Source organism: Aphis gossypii, chromosome 1 (genome assembly GCF_020184175.1).
Source record: "Aphis gossypii isolate Hap1 chromosome 1, ASM2018417v2, whole genome shotgun sequence".
Taxonomy (NCBI): Eukaryota; Metazoa; Arthropoda; class Insecta; order Hemiptera; family Aphididae; genus Aphis; species Aphis gossypii.
The window spans coordinates 54042670-54064359 of record NC_065530.1 but is presented as its reverse complement, the minus strand read 5'-3'; the positions used below and the strand labels follow the sequence as shown (position 1 = coordinate 54064359).

General features: G+C 27.9%; 1 protein-coding gene across 6 annotated transcripts in view; it reads right to left on the bottom strand.

Annotated features, from left to right (window-relative positions):
* LOC114131196 (NAD(+) hydrolase sarm1-like) overlaps positions 1-12001 on the bottom strand; it is a 36796-nt gene extending 24795 nt beyond the window's left edge. For 3 of the 6 annotated variants that reach the window (XR_003592970.2, XR_003592971.2, XM_027996359.2), the window contains exons 1-2: positions 11577-12001; positions 107-244 (exon numbers count right to left, since the gene is read on the bottom strand). Coding sequence is in view for 1 of the 6 variants with exons in the window: in XM_027996359.2 (XP_027852160.1) it covers positions 107-244; positions 11577-11675 (237 nt within the window). In the remaining 5 variants the exon portion in view is untranslated. Of the gene's footprint in view, positions 1-106; positions 245-2306; positions 2507-11576 lie in introns of those variants that run through there. The other 3 variants (XR_003592972.2, XR_003592973.2, XR_007604279.1) reach the window with 2 other exon arrangements.
* Between the last annotated feature and the right edge of the window lie 9689 nt (positions 12002-21690).

The following is a 21690-nucleotide window of genomic DNA, read 5'->3' as shown; positions in this document are numbered from 1 at the left end:
AATATTCCGCAGACAATGGCGCGAAATAAAGACTACGACCACTACGCCCACGCACATATACGCATAAATAATAACATAATAAACATTTATCGGTTGTGCAACTCACCATATGGTTGCCGGCGGTCGTGGCCATCGCCGTCGCTGATCCCATAGATCCGACACTGTTCTTCTTCTGAAAACCCTCGATTACCGAACTCATGTCGTGTAAGTCTGAACTGTCAGCATCCTGCAGAAACCCCGCCATCTTTACCACAAAACAAAACAAACAAATTTACGTGAGACGAGTGAAATATAAAACAATGTCAAAATAGTCGCGTTGTCTATTTAAAGGCACAAAGTCGTATTTCCGAAATATTTTACAGGAATACAAAATCAAAACTTAACTAAATATTGTTATTGCAGGACGCAGGTTTTACTTATTTCCTAATACACATTTTTTCTTCTTCGCTAATTCGGTGTAAGACGTAAGTTAAACAAATTGTACAGCTTTAATAATAACATTGTAAATTTTTAATTATTTAAAAATTCAATTTTGAAGAGATGTCAGTACCTATCTATATCTATTAATTAAACGCACATCACGGTATATTATGTTAAAGTGTGATATTGATAGTATTGCGGTAGTCTTACACGAATTACATTATTAGTTATTTAATAAACATAATAATAATATATTTTAGTTATATATAAGGTACGTAATGCGCAAACGGTAGCTCAAGGACATTGGCATAATAATATGATTATACAATCCGTATAAAAGGATAAAATAATATAATGTATGATAATATACCCTTTTGTATAGGTTTAACGATAAGCGTCTCATGTTTATTTAATAATACTGTCATCCGCGAATTTAGTCGAATGAAAAGTTAAGTCTCGTGGCATTACCGGCATATAATACATCATAACATACATGCATTACGTCCATATATCCATTAGGCATTACTACATTAAAAGCTATTCACCAAGTCATTATCAAAAATATCACTATGTTTGTATTTTTTATACACAAATTTATTTTTCAAAAAATATTAATAAACTATAATCAATACTATACTTATATGATATTAATTTAAATGATATCAACTTTAATCACAAACATAATTCGCAAAAAAACAAGCAGAAATGTATTTATAATTAAAAATGCAATCTGGCTTTGGAAAATAAACTATACTTGAATAGCTATATTAATTTATGTATATTAAATTTGATATTAATATTAAACATTTTCATAATTTCAGATTGTACAAGAATTTTACAAGAACAAAAACTTTCCTATTATAAAATAAATTGAAAAATAGTTATTATTTAATTTTTTGTTTTAATATTTTAATTAATTTGTCTATTTGTACATAATTAATTATATAAAGCTGTGAAATAATAAGTAAATTAAATAAGTAGTAAATATATAAACCTTTTTCATTATTTTTGTGTTCTGTTAAATTAAAATATCAGTTCTATTTTCATCCTTATGACATTAAGAATGTCAGTATAAAATATATTATTATTATTATTATTATTATTACTATATCATATTATATAGATAAATTAGATTGGACTATGTTATTGTACATTTTTATTTGTTAAAAAAATTGTTTGTTGGAGGAAATGGAATTTCGATGTATTAGAAATTCGATTCAAAATGAACTTTTGTATTAATGGGTTCTTAACGCCACATAAGTTCTAAACAACATATACAAAACATTATTGACTTAGTGCCAATATATATATATATATATAAATTGCTGTATTAGTAAAAATATACTCAAAAATATTATGTATTTATATATATTTTTAAATAAACAAAATTAGTAGTCGACCTGACTCTTTTTGAGGTACTTTCGAGATATTTTCGAAAATAAAAAATCATGTTGGGAGGGTACTTTCCAAACAGTGGATATTTGGAGGAATTCGCGAAACAAAATAGTCGTTTTTATACTATTATAAACATTTTTAACATTTTTATGCATTTTATCCTATTTCAGAATAGATTTAACTAAATGTTAATTATATAATATTATAATACAAAAATATTAATTAAAATTTAATTTAATTTAATTAAAAAAATTGCGGTAGTCGAAAATCGAAATAACACAGTTGATCATATTATAATAGGTAGTCTTGGAAATATTTGGGTAGTCGAGATAACACAGTTGTGCACCTAAGATAGTCGAGATATCATGGAAGTACCTTTTTTGATTCCAGATGCTACATATTATATTGTTCCATTGCTGTACTATAAGTATTATAATGTAACAGATAACTTTGAATTGATGAAGGTAGTTCAGAAAATACTAAGTACTTACTATCATATTATATTCGTTTAGTGTTTAATCACATAATAATATATTATCATCGTACATAAAAAAAAAAATTAAAACCTTGTGTTTTAATACAATATTTATTATTAATGTATCTAACTATCCAAGTAAAACGGCGTCTGTCATTCATACCGAGTCGAATCGCGCAATCTAAAACTAAGTAAAATCGCAACACGCGGAAACGAATGATCGTAGATAACTATACGGTAACGTATAACAACGACTATTATTAAGCCACACCGAAAACTTGTTCCCCATCCCCGCTGTCGTCTTTGTCTATACACAGCTTTTCTATTTCGTCGAGCGCATTCGCCGATTTTGATGCGTTTTTACAAGGTCGTGAATGTATATCCACGTTTTCGGGTCGGTTTAAATATAAACGAAATCCGTAGGTGGTAGAAGCGTCATCGTACTATATATTATAAATATGTTTATTTCTGTTATAATATTTCTCATATATGTATTATATATATTTTATATTATTCTTTAGAAGTTTTCACGGAGCATCAACAACTTTGAGAACCACTTGTGGGAGAGAGCACGTGTCGAACGCCGCGACGGACCAAAGGCATTTCCTGAGTTTACGATGGGCGGCATCTTCGCTGGACGGTAAAATATAATATAAATGTATTATATTAATATGATATAATACATACATTGTATGTACGACAACGAACGGCGCCCACTTTCAGCGACCAAAAACGCAATCTTCTCTGTCGTTGACGACGACGGCGCCGTACCCATTTATTTTACTCTACACTCATGTAGCAGCGGAAGGTCAAATCATTAAACGCGTTTTGTGCAAGACACCTACGCGAGACCAGCCAGCTATTATAACGAGTTTATATAGCGAGTCCGTCCGGAGAGGCCCGAAGACGTACTAGGTGCTATAATAATAAAAATATATTATTGTACCCAGTGGCATAATTAGGAATTTGGTTTGGGGGGGGGGGGATTATACGTTTTAGTAAAATCTGTACACCTCATACAGTAACCTGCCTCCACCCCACCAGAATACAAAAAAAAATTTTGAATTATAGTTGATTAAAAAATACAAGTTTTTATAAAAATATTATATATTTTATAACTTTTATACAAAACTAGATCTAATTTGAAATTTCCTTGGTCTTTTAGAAATATCATCTAATACATCTTCAGGATTAACTTTAATGTCTCTATGGACCGCCAACACACTTAACCCATTTAACCTATCCTAATTATTGGATTTAATTATTTATTATAAATCTAATAAGTAATAATCACATTCAAGCAATTAGAAAAAAAATTATTGAGTATATGTAATTTAGTTATTCTCACCTTGGTATGATCATCAATTATAATTTTATCACATGAATTGTTTTTTGACAAAATAAGAAGTAAGTTTTTTTTCTTTTTTGTTCTATTGTATAACTTATAACATTTGAATAATCATAAAAATATTTCATATGAATAATATGCATAACAAGTATTATCATTTACTGTTTGGTGTTTACTATTTACCACCTAGTACCTACTGGCTACTAGTGACAACTGACAATAAACGATTAAATATTGAAATACGAACTCGCATGCGGTTATATTATATAATATAATCAAAGAATCTAATTCCCATCAGAAAAAAGTATGATTTATTGTTCAGGGTTCTATTGTGTATTGGCGCGAATGTGCAATGTGTATACTTATCATTAGTATACTTGTCTATGTTCGGGTGTGTTCACGATAACAAACAGCACGTCTTATTTTAAGAATCGGAAATACAAGTATACAAACGTTTGGACTGTCTGAGTTAACGTTGGCCGCTTTGAAGTATCATACAACAATATAATTTAATTTAATCTGCGATCTGCCACAACTCACGAGCATAATACACTTAATTAATTATAGCCTATAGGTAATTTATTAATTTAAAGTAAACAAAATTGTTTGCTTTGGAAATGAGAGTATAGTTTGGATGGCCATTATTCATTACCAATACTTTCATTAAATGTTAGCAGTAAAAAAAAGTTTTGGGGGATCTATCCCCCTAATCCCCCCGTAATTACGTCCCTGATTGTACCTATATTATCTTAAAATTTTTATGTGATTTCCGCGTATTCTACAGTCATTCGGCATTTTAAATGGTGTGTTTATATTCAATAAAATATGGAATTTCCCATTTCCTCGCGGATCGAGAGTATTACATTTGTGGATTCAGTCCTGCATTCGTATACAGAGATGACTTAAAAACGCGAATTTTCTCAGTGGCGATCGAAGTTGGTCGTATCGATTTGTACATAATTTTCTTATGAAAAGATACATTGTAAATAACAGGTTTTCGACAGTGAAATTTTTTGTGCAGAATTTACACATCACGCAATGGTAATAATATGAAAATCACAATAAAGATGAAAGAATCTTCTCGACGACAGATGAACAAACCACGTAGTTTGGTCGACAGTTGACAGAAATTATCATGGTATGTATATTATGCATGTTAGCAAAATATATACCTACTCTGTCAAACTGCCACCAAAAAGTCATTAAAAATATATACTTTGTCAAAAATGTTACGTTCAAAACATCTACTGTTTATGAAATCGTGATCTCTGTCTATATATCAGTATCGCACGTGCGACATAAAAATTATGTCATATTCTATTTTCAAAATACCAACCGATCTAGTAACATATCAAAGATTTTGAAAACAAATAAGCAATTCTCATTAGGAACTAATATTGACTAATAGCTAAACATTGAGTGTAACGAATTTTTCGTATTCAGAACATTTTCTTATTTTTGGTGAATGGTGAGTTTTCGAAGGATAAAATTGAAAATTTTATATCCATATCAGTATATCACATCACTAAATTGTTTGATAGTTAAAATATAATACGAATCAATTTCTATACCATATGTTCGACTCACAAAGATAGAAGATAACTACTTCCGATCACCTAGACTTTGAATTGTTAGGATACTGAGCGTGTACCAAAATACTTATTGAATATCAAAAAAAAAAAAACAACTTTAATATTATGCTAACAATGGATCTAATTTTTTAGTATTTAATGATATTATAAGTGATATAACTATGATAAGTGTTACATGTCATTTTTTCGGCTTATAGATTAAACACAATATTTTTTAATTGATTAACATATTCATTTAATTTTAAACTGATTTTCGTAGTAATTTATTATAACTATGAGATATAATATTATTATTATTTTTCAAAAAAATGAAAATTGCGATATTAATTTTGTATCAGATTTTCAAAAAAATCTTCTCTATTGATAATCGTTATAATCATTTTTGTTAAAAATTTTAAATAATATGATCAAATTAATAATGTATTGATAAAAATTATATTATTACTTTGACAAAATACTAATACTTATAGGTACTATAACATTTTAATATTAATTGTATTTATCGGTGATATTTTTGTAAAACACTTGAATATTTTTAGGCGAAATCTAGCCTGGCGTGCACATGGGTCTTAAATACAAATACATGATCATCGCACAAATAAAATATTGCACCTATAAACGTACTGTTTTAACTTTTAACGCGCAAGAAATTACAACATAAAATTACCATATACGTCATTAAATAATACATGACATAACTTTCAAGTCGTGTGTATATTATTATATGAATCATGGAACTGTATACTTTAAATTTTAAATTATTAGCTATTACATTATAATGTATTTTACGAAAAAATTCATCAAGAATTTTGCTAACACTTACTTTTTACAAACGCCTACGCACACTAATTGGTGTTTTTGCAAAACAAAGTTGGTCTAAAAATATTACATTTTGCAAGGAAAATGTTATAACCTTCCACCACCACCACGTGTACACGACAAAATGTTATTACTAATATTATAATATTTTATAATACCTTATTATTTGTGTTATATGTTAATAGACTATCCATTTGCATAACAAAGACAATCTCATTTCACCTATAAGGCTATAAACGATAAATCGAAAAAAACAATGATAACGTGGTAATATTGTTTTGTTGATATTATATTTAATTTTTAAGAGCGAAAATATGTTTAAATTCCTCATTGAAACATTCAACAGTCGCCAAAAAACAAAAATGATCGAGTATAGAATCCTCCGATACTATCGACTGGCAGTCTGTCATTTTTTTAAGTACATATTTAAAAAAAAATAAATGTTTATTTTGAACTCGATCACTATAAATAGGTACATTTTGTTTAAGTATTTGACCGATAGGTTTATATAAATTTTATACGACAGTTAACTGTCTACCAATATTAAAATTTGCATAACTACGGAAGAGTATATATTATGTATTATTATGTTACTATATAATCTTCTATATATTGTCGTCTGCACTATATAATTATAAATAAACATAAGATGAAAACTCTTGAGTAAGGAAATTAAAAAGCTTAGTCAATTAATGTGCATGATATCGAGGAAGTTGGTAATTAATTACAATCGCAATAATCTTTGCATTCCTAAACACCTTCGCTGATTGTATGTTATCAACCCACTCTTAAAATTAAACATACATAATATTAAATAATTTATAATTATTATTATTATTTTTTCATAACAAATAAATAATAGTATGTATGAATTGTTATAATTTAATAAAAATTAATACACACGTTTTATAACGATAAAATATAAAAGGACAACAAAATATATTAACTGTAGTATATAAGTATAACTATACATTAATTGTATATTTATATGGGTTTTACGTACTGGAAGATATTTTTTGTTTATGTATTCGATAGATTAATTTTATTAGACATGTTCAATGGTTAAAAATTAATCCAATATCATATTATAGACTAATAGATATTAGATCATAGCAAAGGTATAAACTTGTAAAAACAAAATAACATAATATACTTAAACATATGAAATATTATCGAGCTTTAATTTTTCAAATAAATAATTGTCTTACACTTCACCCATTACTAAATATAATTATAATAAATACAAAAAAAAAAAAAAAAAAAAAAACACATAACTGAATATCAAAATAAATAAATATAATAAAATAAGTGTTGCAATATAATATCAAAATAATTCAATGCGGATATAAAATATACAATTACGTATACCTACAAATTCGTCACTTTTCTGATAAAGTTGTTCGAAGAAATTACAATTTTAGAATCTACCACCAAAAATACTCAACATTCAAGATATAGTGTGTGTGAATTGTATACGCCGTCATGTAATGCTGCACCGGGAAGAATACTCTTATATCATACAGCTAGTTCACACGCGTGAAATCGATCGAATTTATAATACGCGTTTATTGCATACTCAGGTCGCGTGTAATCAAAGACGCTAAACCCCCTATACTGTACATTAATACAATATTATTATATGATCTACTAATGTGCTTATTGTTTCATTTATTTAACTGCTGTGCATTGAATTTTATCCCGTATGCGTTTTCCGAGTCACTAACAAATTGTGTTTCAATAATATACTATAATATATACAATTTAAGTGTATTATTATTATTATTATTATTTTGGTTAATGCAGTAGAAATGCATTTGTGGAACTGTTCAATCAATGTCATCATTTTATTTTAATTATTACTATTATTGATTAAAATATAATATTTACCTACGTCAGTTCTAGCCCACTATATATTTCACTTACCTATGTGAAATCATGGTCGTTGCGTCATTTCCGGAAATCGTTTGTATAATAGCGCGCGTACCGATTTTCGTATCTACCTACTAAAAAAAAGCTTAGGTACCGGAAGAATCAAGAACTCTAATGTACTTAGTAAACACGCGACATTACAATTATAAAATATATTTATTTCTAAAATCAGAATACTAATTGAAAAGAATCAAAGCTTATAAGTAGGTGAAATGACTTGTAATACTACAATTTATACTACAATACTGCGAGGTGTAGGAATTTCCATTCACATATTGATAGTCGTTCGTTGTTAAACTTTTTTTAAAATCTCTACAGTCTATTGTGTAGACTCTACACTGTCTACAGCTTTAATTTTTAACTCCATTTAATGTAATGTTTTCCAGTTATGTTTACTTAAAGAAAACTTTTCAATATAGGTACCCACAATATTATGGCATTATCATAGCTTTAAATAATCAATTGCATATTTTTTATAATCATATCTATACGATCAATATTCATTTATTTATTTTTATTTTTATTTAATATCAAAAAATTAATATGCCTCATTGAGATAAACTCGTATGGAGGCCCATGTGAATCATTTTAATAAATTATCTCAAATGCTAACGATTTATCGGATAATATCGAACCAAATCATGATGTTTTTTAAAAAAACACGTAGAATTAATACGACAATAAAAATCGATTCCATGTATGTAAGCTAATGAATCATATATTATAAACATATAATATAAATACGTATAACGTATATATATAATAATACAAATACATATGTTTACACAGCAGCTGCAGCGACAATTATTGGTAAAATTATTATGCTTAAAAAAAATTATAGTGACTACCTCTTATATGGCTTAAAAGTATATTATATCCAATATTATTATTATTTATATAATGATTTATTAAGAAATGCTTTTTACGGTATGTCAGAAGGAAATGGGTATCGTGTTTCTATTTGCATATAATATTATAATATTGTATTGAGCTTAAGTTTAAAACGATTAATAATAAAGATAATATATAATGCACTTACCGTACAAACCCGGCATGTACATTATATTATATAGGTTAAGCATTTATTCTTTGGGGCCGACGGTCGAGGTGTGGATTGAAACTAGCGAGTTAAGCACAAAGACGCGTCTACTGCACAATGCACATGCACACACGTAATTATGTTATACACATAAAAAATAGCGTTTTGCATCCACCCACGAAAAATTTTAATCCGGTTTGTGTTCGTCGAGCATTAATGTATGCAGTTATATTGAATCATATGTTATGCAGAGATTATAGATACCTACATGGGGTATATAAAATGGATAGTTTGCTCATGTATAATGTATATATATATAAATTATAAGAAGTACATAAAAGTATTATTTATCTAATCAATCGATTGCTTAGTTTTTTTTCCATTCGTTTTCTGAGGCAAATAATATCGTATCATACTTATAATATATACAGCCGAAATAGTTTTGTATACTCGCTTGGCACACACAATATATGACGATGTCTGTAATTATAATAACGTTTGCTGCCACAGCCAACTGTGTATATGTGTGAGTATGTGTGTTTTGTTTTCTCAGAGACTTTCGTCGCCGGTCTCGACTGTATGCACCAGCCACAACCAAGTGGGGATGAGTGTGTGTGCCTGCGCGGGCAATCTGCCCGAAACGTCACTATAGCAGCCGCCGTCTTCGGAATCTCAAGGATTCTCATCCGATGATCATCAGGAATTTGTTCAACGCTACGACAGGTATACGCGGCAAAAGAGGTCGTGACATATGTGCCATCGACGGTGGAGGTGGATCTAAATAGGTGGAAGTGTAATCGCCGCCAATCTTTTACATTATATAATATACACTATAGATACATGATTGTCCTAAATATTCTTTGGAATTAATACGAACAATTTTCATTATCACAGTATTTTACCTGTCTACATACAAATATATAATTTATATATATTTATCAGATATAACATAAATATAATATATGAATATGCATAAATCTGATAAATTATCTCAATTTGTTTTCTATAGTCAACAGTTATTTAAAGCAAAACATCGAAGTATTTACTATGTTCGTGTTGTATAATAATTTTACTCATAGTTATGATTATGATTTTTAAACATCACTGCTTATCAAATCCAGATTTATGTTAGATACAGAGTTAATAACGTATAATCGAAAGCGACAGGTAAATTATTGAATTAATATAAAACGATTCAAACAAACTTAAAAATTTACCTGCAAAAGCAGGTTGAAAACTTTATTAAGAAGATTAAAATTCTTTAAGTTTTATTATTTTTCCTAAATTATAAAAATTTAAAAATGGAACTATGGAAATACAACCACTAAACTAGTTTCTTGGTTAAAAAAGCACTTTGCATTTTTAATGATTAAAAAAATAAAATAAACATTATACACATGTATTGTTATATACCTCATTCGCTGTGCTCTCGGAAATTAAAATAAATGAGTGCGCAACAGCTGTTGTAAGCGTGTCGTTTACACGAGAATTTTTTCTTTGTCTCCGCCTCGGATGCCAGGCGTGATTCATAACTTCATAAGCGACATTATTTGAACGGACATTTGGGCCCTTCTAGCTTTGTATGCATTTCTACTAAATGAAACGAAATTGTCGTGCGAAGTTAACTCAGAGAGCATTATGTTTTTATACTTTTTATTATTTGAATAGTTCACAAGGTCGCCTGACACAAGAAACATGCTGTGTTCCGTAAATTTAATGCGACTGGAATAAAATTTATGGAATATCAAATGACGGAGCGGATATTATATAACAACGGTGTCACCAATCAGTTTACAGCGATCAACAAATACATTAAGGCTAGGTACTTGTAAAACTTGCGAATTAAACGATTCTGCATCCATTGGTTCACGTACACGTGAAAATAACTATACGATATACCTATACCTATTCGGTACCAACGTGGGGCAAAGTCACGCATTTATCTAACTTATGAATGAGCCAAAAACACGTCCAGACCTGTTCGTGGGCAAATTCGATGAAACCCGAATAGCTTAAGGACAATGCAATACACTTGAAACGCATACGATCAGAGTGAAAGGTTATCGAACCATTCTAAATGAATTGCAGACAGCGGTCAATAATTACTATGGTATACCTATGTATCATAATTCGCAAGCACACAACTAATTATTTAAATCCTATTGGCAGGTTAAAAAGTCTGAGACGGTAATTTATCTCTAATATTTTGACCTATACCTTAAAATTTAAGTAACCATAAAAATGACACTTATTAACGAAAAATAATAACTAATACTAATAATTAATATAACATTGAAAATCAACTATTTTAGAATAAAAATTGTAACATTTTAATGCAAAATGTTTTGGTATAACAAATTCGAAATGTCTTGAAACACGATATAATGTCGTTATATTTTTTGTTTAAAATATTGAAATATTTTAAGATAAGATCCGCAATAGAATTATTATTTAAAAAAAATAATAATAAAGTTCGCTTATGTATAGATCGAATGTGTTGATTTTTATTTAAAAAAAAATTGTACTATTTTGGAACAAAAATCATGAAACTGTACCAACCTTTTTGTTCCCGAACAATCTGGGACGGATGAGTGGTGGCTGCGACGGCATGCCAGTGGTGGCTTGAGGCGTTCCGAGGGTGTGGGTTTTCGCATACATGTACCCGTATATGACTGATGCGACACGCGTCAATTCGGTAATCAACGTGTTTGGTGATGAAAAGGGAGGGACAAAAAAAAACTTCAGTCGAAATTGAAAATGGCAAATCTGACTTTTTGTTCTGTTCACCCCTGATTTAAGACGAAAATTATAAATTCCAAAAAAAAAAAAAGAAAAGACGTTTGACAAAATATCGGTCAGACGGCGGAGGAAATCGGAAGCGCTCGGCGTCAGCGACAACACTTATTAAGTACGACGAGCGCACACTTGACGACTACTACAAACACCGGTTCCGACGCGTTTCTGAACGACTAGGACATGATGACTGCCGGCCGACCGTTTTTATACGCGTCATTAGCCCGGCATGGCGGTGGCTGTTTGTACCACGCGCACGCGCATAAACAGCGCCGCACAGTCTCGCGATTATATTACTATTATTAATATTTTTCGAAATATTGGCATATCTCACATTGTATTATAATATTAATTGAAAATTATATGTACTACTACTATATGTAAATTATATGTTACGGATAATGTATCGCATCGATGACATAACGTTATCTAACACAACAATGACACGAGCGCATCCGCCGCGGAAATAATTAGAGCGACTATTAAATGATGCTCAATATTAGGTAAATTTCTTATCGGCCATTTGACATTGATTTAAATTAATTTCTACTTATTTCCGGTCTCATCAACGGTCACTGGTATGCTATAGAACAATAATTGATATCGCGATACCTAACAATCGATTGTTTATTTATAATTTTAAGTGCAGATAGGGAAAATTTGTCGGTTTAATGTTTATATAGTCATCATTGGATATCTGACTCAATGAAATGAACCGATAATTATCTATTAGCCAAGCATAGATCAATATAAATAAATTAGTCAGAGGTCCTCCATACTATTGTAATACTGTAATATTTTTGTTTGAAATATTTAATTTACGAATTAAACATAAAAGTAGGTATTCAATTCAATAACTATTACAGTAGTTTTTAATCTACGAATATATTGTTATTGGCCAAGTATAAATTTATTAAATATCTTAATTTAAATATAGTATATTACACTACTATATTTTTTCTTGAACAGAAAAAGCAAAAAATAAAATAAAATAAAATTTTATTTTGTTAAAAATTTTCGCGAAAGATTTATTTTTATTATTATTTTTTTTTATTAATCATCATTATATAGAGTAATGTACATCGTTTATGAGATAAAAATATATATATCTGATAGAGGTCAATATTTAATTCTGGTATGATAGATTAAAATAGTTTCAATCTAAAAAGTAGTTTGGATTTTTGATTAGTCACAATTGTACGTACTTCAAACTTTGATATCACGACAGTTAGTCCAAAGAAATATCCGAATGAAATACACATTTTAATACTATACGTCTATACATTGAATTTACCTGTATACAATATACATATTAGTAATTAATAAAGCTACAATGCAACAAGTATTTAATTATTTAAAGAAGTACACTCATGACTCATGTTAGTATTCAACGTATTTTTTTTTTTGTTTAAATTGCAGAAAACAAAAAAAATATATAATATATTTCAAATAAGTATGAGTAAAAGTTAGTTTTAATTTATTTCTATAATATCTTTTGAACATGATACTCGCATGTGTTTCGGTGATGTAAATTTACTGTATGATCGAAACAATCTTTAGAGAGTGGTTCGAATAAGAAATATTTTTTATACAATTCTTTTGAACTCTCATCATTTGACTTAAAGGATTCCTGATTAACATGTGTACCTACCTATCTAATATTCTGGTAACTGGTAAGTAGGTACCTATGATGAATGATTAAAAAATAAAAATTAATAAATACATCTATTTAACATAATAATATATTTAACTCCGCAACATTTTAGCCGAAGTTTATAAACTACTAAACGTTTATTAGTATTAAGTATTATATTTATTTTCTTTCCAAATAGCTAAATTTTTTCAGTGTCAAATTATTGTAATAATTAATAAGTGTTTATGTTTAACAGTATTCGTTCAATATTTGATCATCTGAACAATTTAGAGTGTAATAGGTAATCTATCATACAGTTTAAAGTACCAAATATAATCTACTTTTTTAATACTTAACTACTTAAGTATTGAATTATGCAAATAACATAGCAAATCACTAATATATTTGTAAAAATATATCTATAGGGGCAATTTGGCAAACACAAATACTATCAAGATTTATGGTTCATAAAATAGCCAACTGTTTTCAATTGATTTTATTAAAACCTGATATAGGTCACTATAAAATCCAAGTAGTTTTGTTACACTTTTCTCATAGATAAATATAAGTAAAATTTATATTTACAGACACTTGTTTATTTTAATGACAATACATTTATACCTAATATATAAAACTTCATTCATAATACCTTTTATATTGTATAATAATCTCATAATTTTATCACTATAATCTGTATGAAATATCTAACCGTAACATAATTCTATTAATACTGCGTTTACCGAGAAATAAAATGTTTTAACAACATTAAATTTTTAATAATTATTAATGATAATTAACATCGGTAGATATTTTTTACACATAATTGTCTTTTTACACGTCTTTTTAACAATGAAAACTTGGGCTTCTTTTATAAAACATTAAAATACTGAAAATATGTAAATATCTGACTTGTAAGATTATAAATAACAAAAATAAATTCACATGGAATATTCGAATCATAAATTCATTGGACATTATTTTACAGCTGTATCAAATAAAAAGTTTCACTGCTGAGAAAAAAATATGTCTAGAAAATTCTTATATTATCAGGTATATAACTATATAAGTATAAAAGGGTAAACGAAAAAACTCCCCAAAAACAAAGTCGTCGGTATTTTTATATATTTTATATATACCAGCGGTTAGGTTAAATTACGTTTGTTTTAATGTTAAATCGTTAAATGAGATGTATATTATACATAAATCAAGAAAGTGAGAAGAACTATAACTTATATTCTATACAAACAATATTTTACACGGCTATAAAATCACCTAACTTAATGTAATATCCTACTCAAATATAAATATTTTGTATTATTACCTGGACTTTTTCTGACGAAAAACTTTGTTTTTGATATTCGTATAAGCGTAAAATGATAATAGTATTATTATCGTTATAGTGTTTTGCCTACATAGTAATTAATATTATATTATATAAATACCGGAAAAAAATTCTTGTTTATACTATTATAATAATATTATGGTAGATTTAACGATAATAATACTATTATCGATTTACTCTTACACCTACATCATTTTATAATAAGGTGTATAGTAACCTTATCGCTGTTTGTAATAATGCAATACATTTAGTGTGTACAAATAATAGTAGGTACTACAAGAATGCATGATCCTGGAATATAATGTATAAATCAGACTGTAATATGATTTGTGATTTATGATTTAACATCAAAACGACCAAACTAATAAATAAAAACCACATCAATAATTTCACTAAAATGGACCTAAATGAATGCATGCAGATGCCTGTCGAGCAAATATTCATGATCGAAATAAATCACATATCTACATGCTACACCTATGGCTACATCTACATGAAGTGTGAACTTTAAAATAATCCGCATTATGTGTCCCAACTGTTATTGAAACTAGGTATAAAAAACAGTTGTCTCGCTGTATATTGTTTATATTGTTTAACCAATCAAATCTGTGTTCCATATTATTTTAATTTATCAGATGTCTTCAACTCACGATACACGTATCTACTATTTATTTGCGGTTATCACTTGAGTCAACCTATAGGTACCCATGCAATTATTATTTTCTTATTTTTGACAAAGTAACTTTTTTTAGTATTGTTAAAATGGTTACTGATTATTGATTAATGGCAAGAGTTTAAGCATATGATAATATTGAACTACAAGGGATTTCAAACTTTTTTAAATATTAAAGATTCGAAATAATATATAATACAAGACGTCAAGACATATTACAAAATTTGTTTGATTATCTATTGTTTTATGTCTTAGTTGTCTTCATAAAAATTCGGAATGAATAAAATTACACTAGCTCATAAACCATTATTAAAGGTATTAAAATTAAAATTTTGATTCAACATTATAAGACATAACCTTTAAAAATTAGAATTAACATTAATAGTGATTATAGGTATCTATATTTATATATATAATAAAAATTTAATAATTCAAAATCAAATTGTTATCAATAGTTAGATTGAATATAAAATTATTTTTCAGTTACATAATACATAAAAGATCAACTATGACAACAACATGTGTAAATTGGTCAACACCGAAATCAATTGGTTTTTTTTTAATAGGATTTACCCTTTTCTTTATTAAAAAAAAAGTTTTATGAAATAAATAAAAAAATTTTTTTTTTGTTTTTTATGTATTTTTCAGCAGTTTATAAGTTGATAATAAGCTCAGAATTTATGTTAAAATCCAAAACTTAAAGTAGGTACAATTTCAAGTTCTGTCAATTCAAAACTATTATAAGTTTTATTAGTGGACTCATTGGAGTCTATAATATTCCTATTTCGTATAATACTAACAAAAAAAAAAAAACCGAAAATTCGTGCATACAGTTTTATATTTTATTAGGTGCCAAGAATGAAACGAATTACCACAAAATATATATATCACCCACTCTTCATAATATTTGTGCATATGAGATATTATATTCGTTTTCGTTAGTAACATTATAATATCTATATTCTGTATACCTACCACTGAAATCTTAACTATATTATAATACACGTCGCTTTGTGTAGGTACTAATAATATTAGTTTAAAAAACTCGTTTAAAAATAATTCATAAACTTATACAAGACTAAAAGTTATTAACTTTTTTTATTTAACAAAAGGTATCACATAGACAAATAGTTGTTATATCTTTTTCACCTATCGCCTGCAGCAGTTGGTCGTAGAAATTAGTAATTTTACAAAATATTATTTGAATTTTTTCATTCTACACATTTTAAACATGGTATCAATAACCTTATATACTAAGTATAATACTATTTGTATATAAGTACGACAAATAACATAGTATATTGTGATCGATATTTTTATAAAGATTTAGCAATGATATATTAGACCTAAAATAAAATTAATAATACACTTGAAAGACTAAATGTTTCAATAACCCTCAACTACTCTTACTCTTATTATATTTTTCTTTGTGATGTACGATGTACGTATACTTAACCGTACGCCGTACGGTACATTGCATAATTACTGCAAATTCTTGGACTCAGTTTCTACATACATTTTGGCATTTCCAACACATAAAGTACAAAGACACCTGCAATATGATATGACCACATGGTTAAATTTGGAACGAACCGTTATATATATTTTCCGAAAAATGTTGAGCATACAGTTTGTTGAAAATTATTTTGTTTTACCTGTTCTTATAACCAAAACCTTGACCTTAGCCTTTAAAAAACGAACACTATTGTGCCAAAATGCTCATTAGCTCGTTGGTTAAAATTAATGTATAATATAAAGTTTTGCCAAATTTTCAGCTGTACTTTAAGATATCAAATGAAAACGCTGTTTATTTATTTATTTTTATTTTTTAACTTCCCGGTACGTCATATTAGTATATTACATTAATATTTAATATCATTCTATACAAAATTGCTTATTTACTTTGTTTTATACTACACTTTTAGCCATTTATTTCGCAGAACATAATAAGTACGATTTAATACAAAATAAAAGCTTTTTATTTTTTTACATTTTTATAATAAAATATTAAAAAAATTGTAATACATTGATGACACTAAATTATTAAAATATAATGTACTATAAATATAAATTAATTAAGCAGGACGACGATATTAAAGAAAAATCAACCAAAAGTGACGGGCATTTAAGTGGGTTCCTACTTAAAATTACGCAAGTAGTAAGTACATACAAATAGTTTTTTTTCGATTTTAATTATTGAAGGTTATTTTTTGATAATGATTGAGCGAGAAAAGATATTGCTATGTATACATTTTGATATGTTGAACGTAATTTGATTGCTTAATATTTAAAGTTTTCAATTGTTTTTTGATATTTTTATAATATCATTAAATTATCTGTAACTGAGTAAAACAATATAATATATAGATATTAGATACAATACATTGTCAAGTAGATTTTTGTTTTCAATCATTTCCACATAATTTATCAGAATATTTTCAACCCAATCCATATTTTAAGTTCAATAGATATTTCTTACACTATAGGGAAACAATAGTTGTAAAAAATCTCGTCTACACCTGAACACATATACCATAATATAATAAACATATAAACGCTAGAACTCATGCGCTTCAGCTTGAATATGGTTAGGTGTGCATCCAAACTATACACGTGAAACTACCGGCTGTGAAATAATAACTATTATCAACAAATTGTATTAAGAAAAATTTAAACATCAGTACATCACAGTGTTTAACATTGACAACCATCAAAATTATTTGTATGAGTCAAATGGGAATCTATCTAATTAACTGCGGTAACTAACATACAAAATTAATTTTGAAAAAATATATTCAAAAAGTCAAAAAGATAATACCTACTATTGTAGTACACTATTATTTGAGTTATAATATAGTAGGTAGTTTGCATATCGCAGTATTGTATATTATACTATGGCATTTTAAATCGGTCATTCTATATAATATAAATTTTTACTTTATCGTTATTAAGTTAAAAAAATCACTGGAAAACATAATCGAAATGTATTGTTCACACACGAAAGGCGTTTTAAGACAATAATAATGATTATTTTAAATGTATAAATAATTTTTATAAGTGATATGTACTTTTAAAGTTCTCTGACATTATACACTCATATATTACAAATTATATAGTTTTATTTTGGGAGTTCTTGAATCTGAGAAACGTAACGATTTCCGTCGGCGGCGTTCGTCTGGTCTCTTCCTATTACTAAAAACAATATCTATAAAACTACGGCAAAAATAAATAATATGTCCGGTTGGTCTGTACATCGCGTCAGCGGCGCCTTACGAATTTCCGCGAAAACTTTTTATTTTCACGGAACTCTCGTAATCCTTTGCCAAATTATAATGAAGTGTAACATACATAATATAATACTAAATAGTTAATATTAATATTTTATAAAGGAAGAAAGTATAAAAATATTTAGTTTAGGTACTACTATAATCATTATAATATGGCTCGGAACTAATAAAAGGTACAATTTTAAAACATTAAATGAATCAAAAGAACAATTTCAAATTTCGAACTATAATAATATCTTCTAATGTAATGAATGATTTTTAATAATTTTCAAGAATAAAAATTAACAAAGTTGTTCTTTATAAATCTTGATCTTTGTTTATTCTAAAAAATAAGAGTTAAAAACCTGGTTTACAAACAGAATTTTTTAGTGGCTTATACAACAATACCTATATGTTTTTAATTTTTTTAGAACTTTTTATTTAAAAAACATATAGGTGTGTTTCTTGAAAAACTAAATTCGATAATGTGAAAAAAAATGTATAGTTATGTTAAAACCAAAATTATATTATGCGCTTAATTTATAGGGTATTATTTATTTTGCTGAGAGATATGCAATCGTTAATTATATTGTACTATATTAATTATTGTTATGTAGTTGACAGACAATAATTTTTGGTTATCAGTTGTTAATTTCGTCATTAATTAATTATAGGTATCATGCAGTAGATATAGAACCTTAATTTTGAGTGACTTAACACTTAACCGAGAAGTTCTATTTGGTTCACTATTAAATAACAAATTGATATATTGTTTTTATTTACCTTTTAGTCGCGGATAACTTTTTAAACAATGAGTCTAGGTAATTGTTTAAGATCTTGAATTATAAAGTAATGGTAAATAAATAACTAATTACAGCTACATGTATAATAAAGTGAGTTTAAAAAAATTAATTTAACACCTTCTAGTTCTTAGCCCTTGAGATATAGTGATCCAGTATAATTTCTGTAGCTTTATGACAATATATAATATTATATAGTATATAACTACTATTGTAGACATAATTTAGGTTTTTTTTATAAAAACAATGACGGTTTTTTATTATCTTTCACTCGGTCCACGGTCTTGTCCGATAACAACTATATCCGCAGCTTTTTTCTGATTGAAAAAATAGCATTTAGTTCTAGGAAATTTTTATTTTTATTCTTCGTGTGTAGGTACCTATTTAAATCATGCAAATTAAATGAAATACGCATTTGCATTTAACATAAAGAAGGCGCGAAGAAAAAAGGATTGGTCTCGGATTTTCTAAGAAATGTTTTCGGTGCCCTATATTATAGAATATTAAGAACTCGCGTAAAGTGTAGAACGCGTGTGTGTATTTCGGGGGAAAATAACTAATTCCGCCGACGACATTATACACATAATATAACGACTGACGGGACGACGTCGCTGACAAGCACAACGATATGCCGCAGTAGTACGGCATTTGTTACAATATTCGTGTTACATCCGGTTGTCATCCACGCGCTTAAGCGTGTATACCCGAGCAATATAGGCCGTCGAGGAAATACGCGTCGTCGGATTATCATTGCGGTCGGTCTATTAAAAGACTTATCCCGCGCGGCAAATGGGCTGTTTGCCTATTCCGTTTTGCCTTAGCAATTTATTTCACTGGCCGAGTCTCGTCCGTCACACACTTACTATATACACGTATAATGACTGCACCGTATTGTGCTGTAAGTCTGCAACGCATGTGTGAAGCGCCACGCTAGTCCGCGACGGCCTCGAGAGTAGGTAGATGTAGAGCACTATATAGTTATATAGTATACTATAATATCATAGTGTGTAACGCCTACACTAGACCCGCGACGGGACTAGGCTGTATGGACCATTTAATAGTCACGGGCAGACATTGTCGCTGTCGTCTGAGCCCTCGACAATTATATTATCTATTATTATTGTTGTAATATCATTCTCGTTGTTGAATGCAATACATAACACGAGCATGCACGCGATTCGTTTAATGTACATACATATAGCAAGCATATTATAAGTTTATGTATTGGCGATGTGCACATTGAGCGCATAATATTATCTCGTGGCAATAATAATTCTTTGTTATCACTGTATCATCAATGGTAGGTAATAAAAATAATCAAAAAGAATAAATTTAAAAAATATTAACACTTGACAAAAACCCATAGAGAGGACTTAGAAAATCACTGTCAAAAAACATAAATATTTGAGATCAATTGACAAAAAAATTGATCTACTCCAATAAACTTGAATATCAAATTTGATGATCAAATGTGTGAATCAATCAAAAAATATTTTCATCTTATTTGGATTAATCTGGGATGGAAAGTTATATATTTTTTTAAAGTCAAAATGAACAATGTAGTTATTAAATAATAATTATTGAATAACATGCATCAACATAAAAATATGTAGTTAAAATTAAATTAAGTTATTATTATTTCTGATGACGAAAGATTTCTTGAAGTGAAGTTCAAACCTTCTAAGTAACAGTAGTGTCAGTTTTGAAAATTTACACTATAATTTTAGGGAACAATAGTCAATAATACACAAGTGTTTTAGTAGGTATAGTTTTAAAGATACTTTAAAACTTTTTAGTTTTTTCTAAGTAATTTAGATAAACTAATAATTAAAATGAAAGTTAAAAATGTAATTGCTTATATAGCTTATATTATATTATTTCTAAATGTCCATATTTTTATGAAATCATCAATAATATTGCTTTTTAAAGAATAATTTACTCAGTTAACTACCTTAAAAATAAATAATGACAATTTGTCACTAAATGAACCATAAATTTCATACTTTTTTTCTATTCTTATAACTTTAAAATCATAAATTTAGCTATAATATTATATAAACAAATGTTTACCTATCTTTTTTGGCTGGATACGACATTTTTTTTTGACCTATTGATGATTTTGCGTCGTCGATTCCGCGTAAGATCACGCCCACTGATATTATTATT